The 22584-nt window shown below is 39.9% G+C and overlaps 1 protein-coding gene across 1 annotated transcript in view; it reads right to left on the bottom strand.

Moving 5' to 3' along the window:
• The window catches only part of GPC6 (glypican 6), a 356437-nt gene that overhangs the window by 82020 nt on the left and 251833 nt on the right, over positions 1 to 22584 (bottom strand). The window contains exon 3 of the mRNA XM_049647475.1: positions 8857 to 9000. Coding sequence (XP_049503432.1) covers positions 8857 to 9000 — 144 coding nt within the window. The remainder of the gene's footprint in view (positions 1 to 8856; positions 9001 to 22584) is intronic.

Here is a 22584-nt window from a genome sequence, read left to right as displayed (position 1 = left end):
GAGTGAAGGGGATGATCATGTGCAGCTGACCCACAGAAAACTCACAGAGGATACTTGGCATGACTGAGAAATAACCTGTGTTCTTTGTGAGCCATTTTGGGATCTGTTTGGAGATGCCGCATTGCCTAGCTTGGCTTATCCAGATCGATAAAGTATTGGAAAAGCTCCCAAACATATTACACAAACCCAACTTCCAAAGAATTATTTGTTAACCAGCAATAGAATGGTGCTGCTGCAGCTGCAGGTTCATTCATTTACTGTCAACCAGACTTTTTTTTTTTTTTTTAATAGCTTGGCCAATCTTTTAGGTGTTAGAAAATACCCATGGAGTCGGAGCCTTTGACTATAATGACCATGAATGAGCTTAAGTAATAAAATTATTGTGTATTGCAGATATCTTTCTACCTTTAACATTTATGAAGCAAAGTCAATTTTCACTCAAACAGGTTTCTTTTCATCTGGTTTTCTCCACAATGTTTATGCCTGAGGTTTATCGCTAGCAGTAAAGAGTGTCCAAGTATGTTATGGGAATAGGGAAATTCCCAGTGCTTTAAAATGTATTCCATAGGCCCCAGAGTCAGTTAAAAGCTGATTGATTATACGGCAAATGCATCAAAACTAGTATTTATGAAATATCCCATTTCTTCAGCTCTATCTCTCATAAGCGTGAACATCACATTTGGGAGTTGTGGTGCGAATATCTCAGACAGCGATGAGAAAAAAATCACTGCAGATTTTCCATGACAAAGAGAAGGTTCTTTAAGCTGCTCAGTAAGTTAATAAAAGATCTATGTCAACTGATGCCTCTCATGAACACATATTTTAAAAGGTATGGTTTAAGTAGTTTAGTACGGCTTATCTATGCAGGCTTTGATATTCAAGTCACCAAAACACTTATTATATAGCTGGATGAAGGACAAATACTCTGAATGAGTGTGTAGGTGGACTTTGTCATCTGACCGGGTCATAACCGACAACAAAGTTTCCGTTTACCATGGGTTCAAGATATGGGCATAAAGCTCTGTCTGCAGAAGAGAGAATGGGCTAGGGGATCACCTATTCCAAAGATGGTACTGATGTTTCAATGTTTTCAGTTTGCATACTGGGTCAATGATAATTCATTTGTTAATACATCTTCCACATATTCTTTACTGGTGTAATCTATCTTAGATTACAAAATCAAACTCCTATTTCCTGTACACTAACATTTTATGGACTCTGTGCTTGATGTTATTTCCTGGAGGAGACAGAATGGGTCTAACAGGTTTGATAAGCTGTGCTTTTTTGCACATAGTAACTCTTGCCTTTTTGATGATGCTACCACTAACGATACACTGTGATATAGACTGTATATGGGAGTTAATGTTACTAAATGCCATGCAGTGGAGACCTCAGTACATACATTGTGGATTGACTGATGCATAAAGAATGAATCAATTTGAGGTTAGCTGAAGTCTGGGAATGCTGAAAGAGATGTTCATGTCTCAGGGGAAAATAAGCATATCAACATACCATCAAATAGACAGAAAATCTGTACAGCCATACTTGTTGTCTGAAAGTATAACATTTCATTTTAGGACACAGTCAGAGGTCAGCAAAGCTCTAGCTTAAATGTTTCTGAGGACGAAGGACAGTTTAACTTAGAGTTGAAAGTGGTTTTGTTGGTAGAATTCCCCCAACATGATTTCAGATCACTTATACCTGAACGGTGCAAAAAATACCCCATTTAAAATGTGTAGCATGACTTTATTTCATTGAGAGTCATGATTCTCGGAATGTGTCGTAAGGCAGTGGGGACGGAATGGGCTTCGGTTTCTCCCAGGGAATAACGTAGCCAGTGGGGTGATTCCTTTTCTTTCTCCCCAAGGCATACAACCCAACGCAACTGACCATAGCCTCGCCCGAGCTTAAAGAGAGGTCCACCTACACTTTCCCAGTTCACTGTCCTTCCACATTCCTGAAAGAATAGCTTCTCAAGGTGTACTGAGCTGACAATGGCATTCCATCCAGGGTCCCAATGGTGCACACCACTGAATTCGATTTTGTGCATACTCCAAGCCCATGGAATAAGCAGAATATCCTGCAGACAACCCATCGTTTTACATGTTTGTCTTTCGCTGTTCCCTACTTGGGCCTCATCAACCACAAGCCGCCTAAGTGGAAAGAAGCCTGTGCCAGGCGGCTCTCCCAGCTACCACACGCTGCTGATGTTGCCCAGGGAAGGGCAGAAACCAAAAGACCGAATAAGTTGGGTGGCTTGGTTTTACTGTTTTGTATTTTCTCCCTGCTTTGAAAGTTCACTGTATTTTGCTGCTATTATTACCAAGGGTTCACTGAAAATGAAACTGGGGTGTCTCAGTGGGGTTTTGCAGTAAACAAGACAAAGCAGGTTCAGGCAAGACTGGGCAGTTCACAATCTGAAGTGGATTGAGCGGCAGCCATTTGTTGGCTGGGGTGAACGGGGCATAATTTATTCAGCGGCCACAGAGGCTGAAAGCCAGTCTGGCCTTGACCCATTTATCTTTAGAAAACTAATTAAAGTGGAGAATCTGGTTTACTGTTGTTACTGAGGTTTTACTTTTTCCTGCCCAGGCCAAGCAAAGACTGAGGTAGGGATGTGTGAGTGTGTGTGTGTGTGTGTGTGTGTGGGTGTGTGTGTGTCTGGGTGGAAGGTGGGAAATATCAGTTTCACCTAAAGACAGTGGCTGAAGCTCTAGATAATAAAGTAGTTTCTTAAATACAGCCTGACATCCTTTTGAAATGCAAAATAGTGGATTTAGCCGGATGCAGAATCCTTTGAGGTGACAATGAAATGCCATGGCAATTTAAAATGAACAACAGACGGTTTCTCCGAATCCCTGCAACCAAGGCATCCTAAATCACACCAAAATGGCCCCGAAGAGGTGTAGAAGAGCATTTTTATGACCAGCATTTGACTCTGAAACTGGTATTAACCATCAGGCAGAATGATACCAGGAAGTGGGTCGCTTTGTCCATTTTGTTTCAGAATAACAAAATAAAGTGCATACATATTGTGATATTTTATAAGTTCTTAAATCTGTATGTAATAATGTCAATAATTCATATTTAGCACCAATAGCAAACAGGTGAATTTCAAAAGTAGCACTGTATTTTTGAAAGAATCATATACAATAATGGATACCTGATTTTTTTTTTTTTTTTTGGCTCAGTTACAGGAGATTATGGGATGTCAGCAGGGAAGTCCTGCAGACTGGGTGGGGGTGGAGGAGGATAGTATGATCTACCTTCCTTCCAATTTGTTCGAGGAAGTCATTCCCTTTGGGGGAAAGCCACAAGGCCCCTGCTAACCATCAGAAAAGGAGATCAGATGGGTTGGAAAACCTGGAGCCATCAGGAGAATGTGCTGGGAAAGGCAGGCACATACCATCTGAGCTGGAGCTACCCTAATTTTATCACATGAGCCAAACTAATAAAACCCTGACTTGTCCTACCCATGATGTTTTCTCCCCTCACTCTCCATTTATTTATTTATTTTTTATTTAAAAAAAAATTTTTTTTTAACATTTATTTATTTTTGAGACAGAGAGAGACAGAGCATGAATGGGGGAGGGGCAGAGAGAGAGGGAGACACAGAATCGGAAGCAGGCTCCAGGCTCTGAGCCATCAGCCCAGAGCCCGACACGGGGCTCGAACTCACGGACCGCGAGATCGTGACCTGAGCTGAAGTCGGACGCTTAACCGACTGAGCCACCCAGGCACCCCTCACTCTCCGTTTAGCATCAGGAGGCCTTAAGCCATCTGTCTTCGCTGTTCCTTCTTTAAGGTCTCCTCTTCCAGAGTGGTCCTATTCCAGATTTACCTCCTAACTTTCTTTTTCTCATTCCAACTGCCCTGGGCTCAGTTTGTGATGACAAATGGGAATACTACTCAGGGGACAATTTCCTTTTAAAGAAATGAATTTTAACAGAGCAATTCAGGCCTGAATTGAAGGCCAGGCAGGCAGGGAGCACCATGATGTCATAGGCGTGCTGCATGGATAAACATGTGCCCATCAGGGGACAGTCCTTTTCACTCCTGGGTCCACAATGCTACACAGGGTTCAGCACTTTATTAAAAGGTATTATCAGTATGGGATGCTAGTATGAAAACCAGATTAGAGAACTTAACTATCTGATTATTATGGTTAATATAGAAAGTCAGCTAAGATAACCTGGGTGTGCTGTCCTCAGCCCCAACAAAAACCACTTTGTAGTAAAAAATATCCAGCGTTCCGATGCTCTAAGAGACATCAGTAACTTCAAGAAGGAAGGAAAAAAAAAAAAGGGTAAACAACCTACACCACAAACTATTTCTTAACCCCCTAAGTTCTCTGTGTTCGCCGATGGAAAAATTAGCTCCTTATGCATGAGAGCTGATGTTGGTTTGTTGTTATTATCAGCGAGGTAATTATTCGCTCAGCACAAGAAGAAAAAAGCCAATATATTCTATCAGGGAAGAGCTAGTTTTTCAGGCAGACTACACATAGTCTGAACATTGGGATAGAATTTAAATCAGCCACCAAACGAGTTAGTCGAACACAAAGCTAAGATTGAAAACCTTGCCATTGGGAGAGAATACCAAAATGGTTATTCACCATAAATACCAGGCAGAGAGGAAAGCGGCTAAACCTGCGGGTCATGCGCAGGGTTCAACACACTCCAGACAATTTGGAAAGGGGAAGAGGAGGAGGAATTTCTCAAGAGCTCTCTGGAATGACCATACAAAGACAAATGAGGATGAGTGTAAGAAAAAAGAAGACCAAAGCTTACACTATGTTGCATTGTCCTCCACACAATCCTCTGGGAAGCAAGAGGAAAACAAATTTAAAGGAAAAAGAAAGAGAGATTATTCTATACATAATAGCACAGCATAGGTACAACGTTTCACTTTGTAGGCTGGTATTCTACCACCCCGCCCCCCTCCCCCAAACTCCCACAGAATGACCAGAAGAATATCTGAGAGGCCTGTACGCACAGTGCGATGTTGAATACTTACTGGAGGTTCATTTTTCTAAACCATCGCCAACTTGATGAATTAACTTCCACGTCTGTTTTTTTTTTCCTTTTAAATCTACTTTTATAAAATATATTCCTCTAAGACACACGATTTAAAGTATATTTTGCTCTGATGAATTAGCTGGAGTGCATGACAGACACTCCCTGCCCTGCGTGTCCAGGAGCTACAGAGCACGTTGTGCTCGATTTTCTGCACTACACAATTAATTGTCTTCCACAGACGATACTCTGAAGTATCTCTGTATTCTCAGATCTACAAAATTGACCGCTTTTGGTTGATGCATTTTTATAATCTGTACCCCCAGTGACATTCCAGTGGAAGTTTCTTTCAAAACATTCATAGTTTCATGTCAAATTATGTCAGAGAATTCATGAAGTGTAAATTTAAGAAAAAAAGGAAGAAAACCAATCTTTTGCAAATAACCACCTCTGGCCTACTTAATTGAAAATCAGTAACAGGAGGTCAGGATAGAGAGACACTAGGGTGGGGATTGGTAACAGGAAACACATGTGACCGTGCGACCAATCTCTTAACCAAGTTAGCTGATGGAATTTGTATCTTCACCAAATCCTGGCTGTTGGCAGGAAGGACTGTGATTGTCTTTGATGAGTCAGTTTTCCATCAGCAGCTGAATTTATACAAATGCATTCATTCCTTATTGGATAATAAAAATAACTTGAGGGTAGTATGTCTGAAAGTCACTGACTACCTAGACTGACTTTTATGCCCAAAGAACTTTAGAGGAACAAAGGAAAATGTGTCCTAGTGATATAAAAGAGTTTACAAGTTCCTTGCAGATCTAATGGAGGTTAAATGATGGAACTGATGGATTTTTGAGAGAGAGTTTTATTTTAATTATTTTATATAAATTCTAGCAACAGCTTGCCCAGGTTGGGGTTAGGAGCTTTATTTCTAAAATAAACCCCATAATTGCCAGTTCACATAAAAAAATTGCTTTATCATAACTGATATAAGAACATTTACCAAAAGATCCCAAAGTTAATTAACAGAGGTACTCATTTTAAGTGCTAGTAAGAAGCAAATCTCCAAGAGCTTTACAGTTATTTTCACTCTGGCAAAAGCAGTGGGGTGACTGGAATATTCTTTTGATGCTGTCCTTGAAGCATTTCTTTGCTGAAACACTTAGAGAAATTAAGGGAAGTCTTTTCCAATTATCCTTCTTTTCTGGGACACATGCTTCTTATAAATATTCAGAAAACATCTTTTCAGGAGAAAATTAAAACAGGAGTAGATGACATGAGACTTGTTTATAAACAGTCAAAATAGGCTATAATATATGGCAGACCCATCAAGAGAGTTCACCAGTGCTTGTATCTTGGAGAAGATTTTGTCTGACTGTTGACATATAAGTTGTCACACAACCAGTCCGTCTAAGGTAACCGGTTTACCTATCCACTATTCAGAAATACACTGAACCCTCAAAGGGAAGAAAGCCTTGGGGGCGCCAAGGGCTGCAAAGGAAAGTTCTGATGTTAGCTTTGGGCCTCCTTTGTATTTCTCAAGAATAACCCTGTATAGTTCCTTTTGATGTGCAAACAGCCCCTTGCCCTCAGGGACTGGGATGTAGCTCCAGGTTGGTTAATGGCTGGCTGTGAATTACAAATTGTTAATTCTTAGAATTTGGGAATTTAACTCAATAAAACATTTATAAACCTGCCATTCTCCCTTACAGAGCCTAAAGTCACACCTATGAGGAGCTAAGCATGTGCTGTCAGAGAACATTTTAGAATAAAACCGATTTATTGATTTGAATTCCTATGCACTGAATTTGGTCCTTATGCAGTCTGTCTGGTCCTTGGTTTTTACTCATGTTCATACAATTAACCATTATGAGTTCTTTTCAGAAAAAAATTGATTGAAATACATTTTTGGGAGGTGCATGAAATAGCTTGCTATTTGCCAATACTCTTTAAGACCTTTACATTTGGGGCATTTTGATGATCATCAATTTCCTTTATAAAGGGTTCAAATTCCAGTTTTATTTTCTATCAGATGTGAAACATCATGTGAACGTCGCAAGGCACGGATGCTTTATTTAGGCTGTACTACATTGCACACATACTGCTGTCTCGAGAAAAATGTTTTTCTTGCTCTACTTCTGAGTGTGTGTTTGTTTTGTGTGTGTTTATTTCTCCTGGAGAGGAGAGAAAACTGTGCTTCTGTTTCAACGGAAAAACGTTACTTAGTAGTCATAGATATCATTGTATGGATCAAATTCAATGCAAATTTAACTAAGTGCATAATGTTCCCAAATTGTATTTAAATTTTACCTTATTGTGCTAAGAACACTTAACGTGAGAGGTACCCTCTTAACAGATTTTTAAGTGCACAACACAGAATTGTTATCTGTGGGTGCGATGTTGTGCAGTAGATCGCTAGAACTTACTCATCTTGCCCTGCGCCCCAGTTCTTAAATGAGAGTTTGTGAAAATTCCAAAAAGCTTGAATTACTCCAATAACTAAGTCAGAGCCAACTAAAATGGGAAAAAAAAAAAAGAAAAAAAAAAAGAAAGAGAATTCAAATCCGTACTCACCATTTGTGCTTTGGTTAAAAGGATCCTAACATACGGAAGTTTGTAACGTGAAAACTCGAAAATGGAATCTAACGGTAACCATCATGTCTTTAAAACAATTGGCTAGTTGTTCAGGGGAATCTAACTGGTTGTTTAAAAGAAGAAAGGTGAGTAATTTTAAGAGGGGTTTTATTTGCTAACAAACAGTAATAAATTTATAACGTAATTCAGTGGCTACTCACTTCACTTGCCCCGTCACTTTGGCGCTTTGTGACTAGGGCTTTATGTTGTAAGTACATATGATTTTTATAGACAGAGATGCTGAGATGCATTTACTTGGAGGCCAAACTCAACCAATTTAATCTTAGGAGTTCTACACTGTAGAAGGATATTAACTAAAATGATAAAGTAATTTCTAACAGTGACTAATAAAAGTATTTTCATAACCAGAAATCCCTTGAGATCTGAGTTTATATGACATAATCAGATGTGGTTCAAGTATTTTATGACCTTAGGGTTTTTATCTGTTAGTTTTACATCAAGATAATTGGCAAAATAACATTAACAACACTAAAAATTACAGGTATATAAATTGTTCATGGTGCTATAAATTACATTGAAAATAATTGGGCGGATTTCTTTGAAATTATGAGCTTTTAATTTTTTACAACAAAACTTGATTTTTAAAACACATTAAAAATTGTGTTTACTATGCTCATGGTTGTATTCTCCAAGTAAATTGCTTTGCTGGTAGATATCTTTCGGTCCCCTGACACACATTTAAGTGGATCAAAGAGTGACTATTTCTAAGGATTCCAACTTTTTAAAGACACACAATAAAGAGAAAATGGTAGTAACATTGACTCGGGGTCTCTTGGCAAGGTCTTTCAAACAGAAAACTTTATACACGAGAATGCATAGTAAAATCACACTGTTTCATAACTGAATAAATAACAGAAGCAGAGGAATAAGAAATGCGCTATTGTAATTATATCTCTGGAAGATATAGTAACTTAGTCTTCAGATTAATATTGCAGAAGAAATATGAAGTTGAAAATTTGGCCACTGCATGAGTGGATTAATAGTGATAAGATGCCTTAAATAATCTAATTCATGACCTAAAGGGAAGATCTCATTATTTTTCAATATTCTAATTAAGACCAGGAGCAGATACAAGAATGAGGTGATTTTTACAACCAACTTTTTCAGAGTCCCATCACGTCTTCTGAAGAATAACCCTGGTAACAGAAGTGCCCACCATGGCCATCAATCCCAGAGAACTCACCAGCCGGTCCAAGCTTGTGCCTGCAGCAGTCGTTGGCCTCTCCTCGGGATTGTAAGGTCTGAACCTTGTATTAAAATTTTCAGGAGCCGAGCGAGCAGATCTGAGGGCTGGAGCAGGTTTGGGTTGGCCACATCCCTGAAAGACCTGGAAGAACCATTGGAAAGGTCAAGAAAGTTACACAATGAGATTCTTTCTAAGATCTTGGTGTAGAAGCATGCAATGTATCTCTAAACTTAAACAACTACAACCACTAATACAACAGAAAGAATTGACTAGACAGATATGGGGTGGCCTGACTCTTATTTTCAATATACACAGTCAATCCTCATTATTTACCGATTTTCTATTTGTGAATTTGCCTACTCGCAAAATTACTGTGTAAGTCCAAAATCAATAGTCATGTGCTTCTGCAGACATGGGCGGAGTGGCCCTATATGCATGTACCCAGATGAGGCCGAAGAAGGTGACACTCTGCCTTCTCGGCTGAGCTCTCATGCTGAAAACAAGTGTCATTTCTGTGGCCTATTTAGTGCCACGTTTTTCACATTTTTGTGCTTTTACTTGGCAACTTCCCTGTTTAAAATGCCCCCAAGCTTAGGGTTTAGTGTTCCTGAGCACAAGGGGCTGTGACGTGCCATATGGAGAAAGTATGTGTATTAGATAAACTTTGTTCAGGCAGGAGTTATAGTATAAATAAATATAAACTTAAATAAGGTTATGTATTGGTTGGTTGACCAAAAGGTGACTAAAAGCCTGCAGGTGCTTAGCCCTGTGTCTCCATCAGTTCAGTATTTGCTAATTCAACATTTGTAGCAACTTTCTGAAACATAAATACCACAAATAACAACCACTGACCGTATTTAAAAAAAAGGAATTATAATCGTTACGTCACAGGATGGTTTCAGGATTGAATGAATTGCGTCCGAGACATTTTCACGTACTTGCATTTGGCATTCAGTAAATATCCGTTTGGGATTCCTGTTATGGTGACAAGTGTATTTCCTGTAGAGCATATAAGGCCAAGTAACGTTGAGTGACTCCCCTCTGAATAATGAAAACCTCTACTGGAAGAGTTCTTTGAAAACTCTCTCTGGAGCAATGGTGTGGAAATAGGACAAGCCCATGTGGTGAAATCCCTGTAATGATAGTTCTCTCTAATTTTGTTGTTGACAGCTGTTCATGTCACAATTAGGTTTGCTGTGGGAAATCAAACATTTCATTGTAATGATCTTAGGGACCGAGCAGCCGGCTCTTTCCCACAGTGATTTCACTCACAGTGGGGTGAGGACGCTTCTTTTTGGCTGTTTTTAGAAGCTTGGTACTATCTGCTGGTTATCAGATGATCCCTTTACTAGAATTACAGAAACTATAGCAACATTTTCAGGAAGTTCTGATGAAGTTTACCTTCACTTTTCTACCATTTTTACACAGGAGGTGATTCTACTTCTAGATACTTATTTGGGCCAGCTTTCTGGGACTATCTCTACGTCAGCTAATTCTTAACCTGCCTGTGTATGTTTAGAATGTATTCCTTTCGGTTTTGTTACTTGATTCTGCGTTAACTCTAAAATAAGCATTTTTCATCAAGCATACTACGGGCTTCTACTGAAGCACGCAGCTCTCCAGTGCCACTCCCAATGACAAATCCCATCTCCAGACACAATTCATTCAGTTCCACCACTACAGCTAATTTCTCTTCTGTTGTATTCAAAAGTTCTCCTTCGGCTCAGCATTTTGCAGAGTGGACGCACTTTGTCTTGCCATTCTTCGAGATTGGTCTTAACACACTTGATTATTCTTCTCTCACACAATTTCTGAAGTTGATGGTGTAAACTCATGTGATAAAGATAGTGGGCCCTTTTCTCCCTAGTGCCTCAATCACTTCCCAGTGGCAAGGTCATTGCTGATGGAGGGTATTAACATTTCCAAAGCTCCAGGGTTTTGTTGAGTGTGCTATTCTGGATCCCTTTGAATATGACAGCTGACTTTTAGAAAGTGTAAAGCCTAGGGCAAAACAACGCTAATGGCCTTGCTGGAATTTCTTGAAGCAGGGCACTGAAAGAGTTAACAGACCTTCTTAATTTGCCCTTTGGGAAAAATCTGTCTCACTGGTTTAAATTAAATCAAAGGAGCAAGAAATGCCCTGACAGTATATTAGGGCCCCAGGGGAGATATTTCATCATAACAGAAAACCTTACCACTTGTTTGATTTTTTTTTTTGAGAGTGTTAATTATAATCACAGAACATGAGTAAGTCAACATAGCCCAGTAGCTTTTTGCTATTTATATTTTTAAGGTGGCTTCAGTGCAGAAATTGCTGAGACTATGACCCAAACTGAAGAAAACACTGACTTGTAATTATGACAGAAGCCACATCTCACCCCGTCATCAGCTGGAGTCCTACAGAAAAATCCATTGCAATATGTCACGATATGAATCTTGAAGGTCCTTCAACACAGATTCTATTTTACCCTTAGGAAAAAAGGAAATGCCATAAAGAGACCCTTCCAGGTAGAGGGGCCATGCCCAGGGGTCAAGGGCCGGTTTTCGGAATTTCAAGAAACCGGAAAGGAACAGTTGCAAAGGAGACCAGAGCACCCATTCACCCTGTCATTGCTCGGGATTGATTAAAATCCCCTGCCTGATTCTCAATGCAGCGACTATATCTTAAACAACATATATCCGTCATGTTACTGAGATGAGCAATAAGGTGAAAATCAGTGATTCTGTTTCTGATCCATGCAACCTGTTAGTGAGACAACATGTTTCTCAAACATGGGGTTCGTGGGATGGTTGACAAAAGGAGGTCTTGTGCGGGACATTTGCACCGTCTCAGACAATTTTCTGAGCTTGCGATAGCAGCGGTCTAGTTAGACAAAGCTGTGTGGCTCACGAGGCCCCAAGGCTACGTCATTATAAAGGACCAATAAGCCTTTTACATGGTGGTCTGAGTACCCCAGTATATTATATTTGGAATAAGGGAAGAAAGAGGAGAATAATGTGAGTCAGTTAAGTGAGAGGCTAAATGAGGTTAGGTTGCATGAGAATTCGATTCAGAGGAGTGGTCAGGGCAGAGGTGTAGATTTGGATCATCAGCCTAAGGCGAAATTTAAAACCTTGTTGCACTCACCGAGGGCAAGCATGTAGCCAGGTGGCAGGTAGGGCTGAGGACAGCCCAGTGCCATGCCAACATTCAGGGTCCTCCCTGAACTTGAGTCTCCTACTCTGTCAGACAGGAATAATACTATTATTCACCATACAGATAGGCCGCGATGATAAAATGCGATACAGAAGGCAGGAAACTAGAAGACCGTGTTTGGAAAAGTTAGTGCTTGACAATTAATTAGCTAATTATGTTATTCTACAATCGGTTTCTTTCTAGAAGTTTTGTTTTTTGAGTCAGTAGATTTGAGGGGAATAAAATGTCTGGGCTGATGTTTCTTAAATGTTTTCCACAAAACATCACTTCCAAGGGTTGTTAACAGTTGTTACATATGCAGTAAATTCCATGTGTCAAAGTTAAATTAGGTACTTAGGTACATAGTAGAACTTTGTCATGTGAATGCGTGTTCTGACTCGTCAAAAGAGAGGAGGTCACTTGCAGTGTTCCCCAAATTATTTGGCCTCTGGCTCCTCAGAGGGCGCAGGAGATTCTCACAAGATGGGTGTCCCAGGGAACACACCCCAAGATACGCCGTGAAGGGTGTTCTAACCAACCCAGAGAAGTGATTCAGATGTAACACTTAGATTAGATGCATCTATCTAGAGGTGTTTGTGAAGCCATTCCACCTCCACTACGTTTTTTTCTTTTTTCTTTTTCCTTTTAGATAAAACAAGTTTTTAAAGTTGAATTTTATTTGCATACAATGTTATATTCCTTTCAGGTATATAACATAGTGAATCGATATTTTTATACATTACAAAATGATCACCTCAATAGTTCTAGTTACCATCTGTCACTATAGAAAATTATTACAATATTATTGACTATATTCCCTGTGCTGTCTTTTACAACCCTGTGACTTATTTATTTTATAACTGGTAGTCTGCACATCTCAGGCCTCTTCCCCTATTACACTCTCCTCCCTTCTAGCAACTGTATTTTTTCTTTCTATCGGCCTCTGTTTTGTCTTCTTTGGTTTTTTAGATTGCAGGTATAAGTGAAATAATATGGTTGTATTTGTCTTTCTCTGTCTGACTTATTTCACTTAGCATAATCCCTCTGGGGCCATCCATGTTGTGGCCAATGCAAGATCTCATTCTTTTTAATGGCTGAGTAATATTCCATTACTCAACTTCTTTATCTATTCATATCTATTCTTGAGGAACAGTTGGGTTGCTTCCATATCTCAGCTATTGTGCTGCGATGAACATAAGGGTATGTATATTTTTTCAAATTGGTGTCTTTATTTTCTTTGTATAAATGTCCAGAAGTGACATTCTTGGACTGCATGGTAGTTCTACTTTTAATTTTTTAAGAAACTTCGGTATTGTCTATAGAGGCTTCACCAATTTACATTCCTGCCAACAATGCCTGCACCCCTTGCTGCCTTTTTTTCTTTTCACAGTTTATTTATTTATTTTGAGAGAAAGAGAGAACATGGGGGAGGTGCAGAGAAGGAGGGAAGAGAATCCCAAGCAGGCTCTGAGCTAAGAGTGCAGAGTTTGATCTCACAATCCGTGAGATCGTGACCTGAGCCAAAATCAAGAGTTAGATGCTTAACTGACTGAGCCACCCAGGTGCCTCCCCCCCCCCACTACCTTTAATTCAAGGGAAGAAATACTGTTTTAAGTCACTAACAGTTTTTTCTTTACAACAGAAGAGAAGTTTCTAGAGAGCACAGTTGTAGGTGAGCCACATTTGATTGTGGAACAAATCATAAGCTTTAATCCTTGAAGAAACAGAATCAGTATCATCTGCCTGTCTTCCTCCAAGGGATGCTGTAACAGATAATTAGATACAGTCCATGGGGGATATGTTCCAAGACCTCTAGTGAATGCTTGAAACCATAAATAGAATCAAATCTTATATATACATTTTTTTCCCTATATGTAACATGTACTTATGATAAAGTTTAATTTATAAATTAGGCACAGTAAGAGATAAACAACAATAAGAGACGATAAAATTGAACAATTATAACAAAAGACCATCATAAAAGTTATGTGAACATGGAACCCCCCTTTTAAAATATCTTACTGTTACTGTATCACTCTTCTTCCTGTGATGAGGTGAGAGGATAAAATGCCTACAAGAGATGAAGTGGGATGAGTGACGCAGACGCTGTGATATGGTGTTAGACTGGTGGTGGCCTTCTGACAGAGGAAGGTAGGTCAGAAGGAAGGTCATCTGCTTTGGGATCACATTTGAGTGCAGGTAACTGAAAAACTGAAACCATGGAAAGCAAAACCATGGATAAGGGGGGACCGCTGGAATTTGGAAAAGTAGCTGGCAGTCCCAGTGTAGACAGGTACCACAAATGTACAACAGAATTTTCCTTCGTGCTTAGCAGGCTTGAAAAACCTGTGGGTCTGGGGAACATATCTGCCTTATGAATTCTCTCTTTTAAGAAGATTACTAAAATAATGTCTCAGAAGTATGCTGGCATTCTGAGATTAAAGACGCTGACGTTAAAGCTACAAAGTTCTGAAAGAAGAGACATTTTATTGTTTCCGAGAGGTGAGAAAGAGAGGAAGGTGTGGTGATAACAGGTTTGAATGCCGTGTCTTAGGTTTTAAAATATAAGCCGTTTTCCCTTAAGGACATCTCAGCGTCTTAACATATTTCCCTTAAAATAAAACAACATGGTATGCACTTTTCCAGAAGCACCCGTAGCTTTATACCTATATCTCTTTGTCTTCTGCAGGTTGATTATACATTCACAAAAGTCATTACTGGTGACCTGATAAGCAGTGGCTGCTGATCAATCCTGTCTCGGCTCCTATGTTTTTAAAAAAATTCTATCTTCTCAGTTTCTGCTCAGTGGGTTCTTATTGTGGTGGGATGTTGCTATTCCCATATATCGTTCTGAAAATTTGCAAACAGAACTCTAATCTTTCATATTAATATGGGTGGCAGTTAATGCTACCTAGATTTATTTGGACTTGGTATTTTGAGAGTAAGTAATGTTTTATTTACTTATGAGATTCTAATTTAAATTACAGTGTTGATGAGTGAACTGTTTGTTAGATGACCACTTGGGGAATTCAAATCTATCCCAGTTGTTCCCAAGGAAACAGAAGTTATCATATCTGCATGGGCTTTACATATGTTTTGTCCAAGTGTGGTCATTGTTTTCATGAGAGACAGCTGTGGCCTAAGAGAAAGGCCATGAACGAGAGTCTAGACTTTCTCCTTAAACCTATATGACCTTGGAGTAACATTCTCCCCCATTCTCATGGCTGCTGGGAAGACAGAATGATATGATGCTTTGAAAAGACACTAAAAATATGAGGCATATAAAGGTATATTATTGAAGTAATATTTTAGCAATTAAATAGCACAATAATGGATAACAAATCAAATCTATGGATTATGCAGAGTGATGCATGGGTAATCTTTCATGAAGAATTGGATCTTAAATATTTTGTTCATTGCTGAATCCCAGAATCTGCAAGAGTTCCTAGCACACAGTATGTTTTGTTTTTTTGTTTTTTTTTTTAGTTTATTTATTTTGAGAAAGAGAGAGCATGAGCAGGGGAAGGGCAGAGAGACAGGGAGAGAGAGAATCCCAAACAGGCCTCAGACTGTCAGAGAAGAGCCCATTGTGGGGCTTGAATCCATGAACTGTGAGATCATGACCTAAGCTGAAACCAAGAGTCAGATGCTTAAATGAATGAGCCACCCAGGAGCCCCACAGTACATGCTTTTCTTAAAAAAACAAAAACAAAAAAACCAAAAACAAACAAACAAACAAACAACAACAACAACAACAAAAAAACCCCTGGGAATGAAAGCTTATGGATAAATAAAATTTTTAGTTATAATTTCACCCTTTTGCAAACATTTATGGAAGGCAATTAGCAGACAGATTTCTGTAAGACAAGACTGGAAAGGAAAAGAGAGCTTTCACTTACTGAATGTCCATGATGGGCCAGACCCTGTGCTATGCATTTTATATACTTTATCACAAAGAATCATTATCTCTCCAGAATCAGCCTAACATTTCTTTCTTTGGACTTCAGGAAAAACAATGAATCATGGGTCTGTGTAAAAAACTCATTTGATATTTCCCTTATTCCGTTTACCGTGCCAACTTAAAGCAAAACCAAATCAACAACTTTGTTTAAACTGATAAATAAAACCAAAAAAAAACCCTGTTCCTTGATCTCTTGATAACAGTTACCCACTGTGCTTGGAAAGCCAATTAGAGAGTAAGACCTTGTGTATATAATAGTCAGGCTTGGCTCTCTGATTAATGGCGGGTGAGCTGAGAGACACAGGTTCTAGAGGAAACTGGGCTCACGTCTCAAGCAATGGCTGTTGCTTGTAGCAAAGTGGAAGGCAAATCAGGCTGTTTGCAAAGCATCCCTTTCTGAGCATCGCCACTTGCCCGTGGCTGCAATTGAAGGGTCTCCCTGTCCTTGACTGTCTAGGGTCAGCACAGAGTTGGGGTCCTTTTTCAAAGAAGTGTAATCTGGAGATAGAAATGGGCGTGCAGAAGTTGTCCACATATCATTAGTAAGTAGATGTGAATAAGTTGAAATGTTTTCTTAAACCCCAGTTTATTAAGAGTCATAGCCAGAAAAGCCATATCATCACCATGAAACAAGATTAAACTGACACCCTAGAGCCTAATGTCACAATGTTTTTTGCATTCTGCTAATATCCCACGAAGACTTTTCCTGAATATAAACCGAAAACTTTTAATAATGACTTCTTTCTTTTGATATATAAAATTACTGTGCTCATTACACAAACATTTTAAATATCAAGGCTTTTTCTTTTTCTTTTGTTTTATTAGTTTGCCAGCTCTCTTTATGGATTGATTTTTTAAGAAAACATGTTTTCATCCTAATGTCTCAGAACAATCTGCTCTTTTCTTGTGTTCTTTCACCCACCCCTCTTCTCTCTCTTCCTTCCCCTCTCTGTTCCTCTCTTTTTCTTTGCTCCCTGACTCATGCTTTTTTCCCCCTAAAGACTGATTACAATGATCCCTTGGCCAAGTTGTCTGGCAAACTCCACATGGGTCCCTGGGCAGGCTCAGGACTCCGTGAAGAGAATTTCGGGTTATATTGAATCAAGTCAACTCATCAGTTTCAGCTTTGGCTGCTTTTCACTGGCTTCAATTTTCAAAAGCCAGCTACCATGTCAGTTTTAAGGTTTTAAAAATTTACTCCCAGTGCTTATGCAGCTTGGTTCCAGAATATCTGTCAGATGTTTTGCATACATCTTAAAATTGTTTCTTCAATAAAAGCAAATTCGTTCCATTTGCTTGAGAAGATGATTTTTTTCCCTTGAAGCGTTTGCCTTCCTTAAAGAGCAGAACACCTTAACATTTTCTCCCAAATGATACAAGGAACTGAACAAAGCGTATTTTGAGAGTGGAGACGAAGAGACCTTAACCTTCTTGGCCTGGCTAAATGATTATTTTATATGCCCTTTGTTTATGAGTTTTAAGATCATTTTGCTGAATTTACATAGATGTGTAGATTTCATCAGCCTGGCTCTGTATCATCCATTCAACCCATCACACAAACAATATTCATTGAGTGTCACTATGGCCAGACATAGGTGCCACCCGGACATGCCCCTGCTCTCATGAAGGTTCCGACAAGAAACTGGACAATTACATCATGATAAATGCAATGGGGGCACCCACAAGGGGCAACTAACCAGAATGGAGGGTCAGAGAAGGATTTCTAGAATAGCAGTGCTGTGTTCGAACTGGCTCTTATGGGCTCACAAGACCACTCGTTAAATTTTCAGGAATTCTGCAAGCCAGTCATTAAACAGTGATTATTAAAAGCTAAACTGTAGAAACTTAAAGAAATTTGTGTACGTTATATTGAAAACAAAGGTAATATATACTCAAAACTCATTACTTCCTAATTACTTACTATTACTTATGCCTTTGAGGTTATTTATGCCAATTGTATCAGTAAAGGGGGGAAATGTTACCTTGTGGTGAGCTACTCTGTGTTCAGTGACATCACGTTGGTAGCATGAAATCACCATGGTGGGAATATTTACACAACAGAAATTGGCAAGCACTACATGGTTAGTAACTAACTGCATAGTTAATAACTGCATTTCCATGGTTAACTGCATGGTTACTGCATTGAGAGCTGGTTGTGCAAGCATTTGCCAGTATATCACTGAATCTTACCCAGGAAGTAAAGAAATAGTTGGCATGTGCCAGAAATACTGGAAGATGGTGCATATTTGGTGTTCGGGGTGGAGAGGACAGGATGTTCCAGGATGAGAGGACAGCTTGTGCAAAAGCATGGAGGTGACAGAGGATGGTTCTTCTGAACAACAAAGCCAGGGCCACCTTGTATGTGTGGCACATACAGAGGTTCTCTTACTTCCTATGTTAAAACGTCTAGTAGGACTCAGACTCGGTTGGTCTTATCCACTACCACCTCCATAGCATCTAGTATGGTGCTCGGAAGATAAAAAATGCTCAATAAACATTTGCTTCAATAATTCCAGGTGGAGACAGTGGTGAGTGGTGGCCTGGGGAGACAGGCTAAGGACAACATTGTGCTGGGCTACGTCTGGACTTGAGTCTAATGGCACCTGAGAACCATGGAAAGCTGGTAAGCAGGGGAGTAATGTGAACACATCTGCATTTTTAGCAATCCATCCGGTGACTGTGGAGAATAGATGAGAGCGTGGCAAAACCAAAGGCAGGGAATAAATTAGGAGGCTATAATCCACATGGGAGATGATAAAATTAAGGGAGCCACGGTGGATGGATTCAAAAGAGATTTAGAATGACTGATCAGTGGGGTCCATCATAGACTGACTGTGATGGCGAGGGAGAAGGGGAAGTTGAGGAGTCAGCTGGGTTTCTGTCTAGGACGAGGTGCGGCAGAGGGCACCATCTCTGGGGAGGGAGGCTTTCTGGGAGGACAAGAGTACAGTTTTGGATAGCGCTATTGCGGGTGGCAGGTGGGGATGTGTGGCTAACCCTTGGATAAACAGGCATGATCCGGAGAGCAGTCTGGGCTGGGAGAGATTCGGGGTGAAATTACTCCCGTCCCTGTAGCAAAGTCAGAACACTGTGTCCGAGGAGGTCTCACTTTTCTGCAGAAGAGCTCTTTTTCTCACCCACCCCCATGCGCCCCAAATGTTAAAGACATTTCGTCTAGCTAACAGGTCTCGTGTATTAATAAAGAAATGATTGATTCTCACTTTGTAAGGCATCTAGGCTGGTGTTTTAAGATCTATTCTGGAATAATGAGGTGAAATGAAAGAGACTTGCAAAACATGTTAGAAGAAAGACTTATAGGAAGCCATATAATTCAAACATTTGTGGCAGAACAAGTTACTGTAAACACACAGTGGTAGCTCCTTCCTATGCATACATGTAGGATGGCTGGGGCACTGACTCTCTGAAGCCAGGAGGACGGTGTATCCCTGGGTAGGGGGCAACACTAAGAGCCGGGGATGACTGTATATGGGTCACACTGGGTCTACTGAATTCCTCAACACGACCATCCGTGGCCCCTGGAAAGCCTGATTCTAAGGAAGGAGTTCTCTTCAAAGTTCTAAGGAGTTCCCTTCTAAGGAGGATGCTGGAAGAAGACTTTCTTTCAGGCGAGTGAGAGGGTATCTTCCTCTGTTTCTAAGAACGCACTGAATGTTAAAAAACCGAATTGAGTTTCAGTCACCTATTCTTGAGTAAGCTTCATTAAAGGTAATCTTCTTATCTTTTGCCCTGAAGTTAAAGTGAAGGAAAATCTTAAGATAAATCTCCAAAGGTTAGAGATAATCAGGAGTTTCCCTTTATCATCAAAAGGAGGGAATTTTTTTTTTTTAAATCCCTGTACATGGAAGGAAAGTTAAAACTAGTTTGCTTGGGATGCGTTTCTTTTAATGCATTGTAGGCATTTTTCTCGAACCTTCATTTTACTTCATAAGAAAAGGTGTCTTTTTTCCCCCTTCCTTTCTTTTCTTTGTATGTAGCATCTGAAAAATCTGGCTTTCTTATCCAGTGACGTCACAAACAGGAATAGAACAGATTCTAGTTTTCTGTGTAGAAATAGAGAAATCAAAGAATAAAAGATGTTTCAAGGAGGTCACTGTTTCTTGGTGAAATATTATAAGTAAGAGCTGACAGGCAGAATATAAACTTTGAAATTTTGAAAAACCAGAGAAACTATTCTGAATATTCTGAATCGAGACATCACTGAGGACTCCCTCTTTTCTATTTATTTATTTATTTATTTATTTATTTATTTATTTGGGACAGAGACAGAGCATGAACGGGGGAGGGGCAGAGAGAGAGGGAGACACAGAATCGGAAACAGGCTCCAGGCTCCGAGCCATCAGCCCAGAGCCTGACGCGGGGCTCGAACTCACGGACCGCGAGATCGTGACCTGGCTGAAGTCGGACGCTTAACCGACTGCGCCACCCAGGCGCCCCCCTCTTTTCTTTTAAAAACAAAACTGAACAGGGTGCCTGGGTGGCTCAGTCGGTTAAGCTTTTGACTTTGGCTCAGGTCATGATCTCGCGGTTTGTGAGTTCGAGCCCTCCACCAGGCTCTGTGCTGACAGCTCAGAGCCTGGAGCCTGCTTTGGATTCTGCATCTCCCTCTGTCTCTGCCCCTCTCCTGCTTGTGCACGCGTGCTCTCTCTCTCTCTCTCTTTCTCTCAAAAATAAACATTTAAAAAAAACCCGAAGAAGAAATAGAAATATAACTTTATAATAAATAGTATTGCCATTTGCTTTTTTCCTCAGAAATCAGGCAGAAGGAACTGAGCCACTTGTCAATGCAGCAGGCCAATTATTCCCTTAATGTAAGAATAATGTGATATTAGGCAAAGGCCAGTGACATTCTTCTAAAACCTTCTGCTGTATCGGCACTGGTGCGACCACCAGGTAGGGAGTGAGTTGCTGACAGCCTCTCTCCACCCCACTCTTCTCCCCGAGCCCCTTCCTCCTGAAGGCTTTGTTCATTAGACATTTCTTCAGTGCCATGTCATGCCACGGGCCGTGCCAAAATATGTGTCCCTTTCAAGGTGATTCACTGCCATTGAAATAACACCGAGCACAGGTGACTTTCAGAGTAGGTGTATATATCACCTCCTGCTCTTCGAATCTGAGATGTTAAAGAGAAGCTCACAGGCCATCATGGAGGAGGCAAAACCACAGAGCCAATCAATGCTCTTTAGGATTTACACATCATAGATGTTTTCAATAACAGCAATTAAAACACTGAACTTGTACAAGTGGTTTCAATTTGATAAATCCCGCGCTAAGCATTGTACATGGATGACATCATTTTACTCTCAAAAAAGTCTATGAATAGGTACTACCAGCATCCTCATTTTTTAATTAAAAATTTTTTTAATGTTTACTTCTTAGACAGAGAGAGACAGAGACAGAGAGACAGAGTGTGAGCAGGGGAGGGGCCGGGAGAGAGGGAGACACAGGGTGTGAAGCAGGCTCCAGGCTCTGAGCTGTCAGCACAGAGCCTGACGTGGGGCTTGAACTCACCAAACCGTGAGATCATGACCTGAACCGAAGTTGGACGCTTAACTGACGGAGTCATCCAGGTACCCCTTCACATTTATGCTATTTTAAAGAACACTAGACTGACTTCAAATACATTTTAAGGTGTTTTCTATTCTTTATTGTTGAAGTCTCTGTGGCATTATACTTTCACATTCCAAATTCAGCTCAGCAAAATACAATGTGGTTTCCATGCATACAATGATGCGATAGGATGACTCTCTAAAGAATGTAATAACAAATAAGATGTAACTCCTGTCTTCAAATAATTTTTAATCTTGGAAGGAGAAGGTAAGTACGCAAATAACCACAACACGAGAAATATCATGTTTACTGCCTTAAGAAGTGCACACAGAATCTAGAAGCTCAAAGTAAATATAAACACCACTGGAATAAAAATATACTTATTTGAGCTAAATTCTAAACAGTGTCTTCATATCCGAAGGAAGATAGTTTCCACATGTGATATCATTGGTGTCTGAATGCTTTGAAAAACAAAAGATCCCAAGAAAAATATCTGGATGCTCAGAAAGGAAACTCTAACCGGTAGTGAAGAGATAAAGAGATAATGTTCACAATACTGTAAACTGTGCAGAACTGGAAAAGCACATTTCAAAGAACCCTTCATTTCACAGATGAGGAAACTAAGACCCACTACCTAGAGGCAGATGTTATTATATTCTCTTTTCTGTCCTCTTAGGTTTTTTTAAATCTTCATTTGTGCTGGAGATTCAGAAAGAGTTGTCACGAGAAAATTAAGTACCTGAAGGCCACCCTGCTCTTCCATAATGGGTTCTACCTTCGTCTGTAATAAGTATTAATTGAATGGTTTCAATTGGAATTTAATGGCTCCCTTCTTAATTTAGATTCTATCTGACAAACCAATCTTTTCCTGGATTAGGTTTGAAATTATTCCTAATGCAGTTAAATTATATCGAGTGAGATCAGTTTCACCTTCCCTGATAGGATTAGGAGGAGACTATCAACACATCTGAAATTCACAGACAGGGACTCAGCAAGGTTTGTTCTCCCTTCCCTTGGGGAA

The sequence above is a fragment of the Panthera uncia genome, assembly GCF_023721935.1.
Source record: "Panthera uncia isolate 11264 chromosome A1 unlocalized genomic scaffold, Puncia_PCG_1.0 HiC_scaffold_16, whole genome shotgun sequence".
NCBI lineage: Eukaryota > Metazoa > Chordata > Mammalia > Carnivora > Felidae > Panthera > Panthera uncia.
Note: the sequence above shows the minus strand (reverse complement) of the source record. Positions and strands in the feature narration are given on the sequence as shown.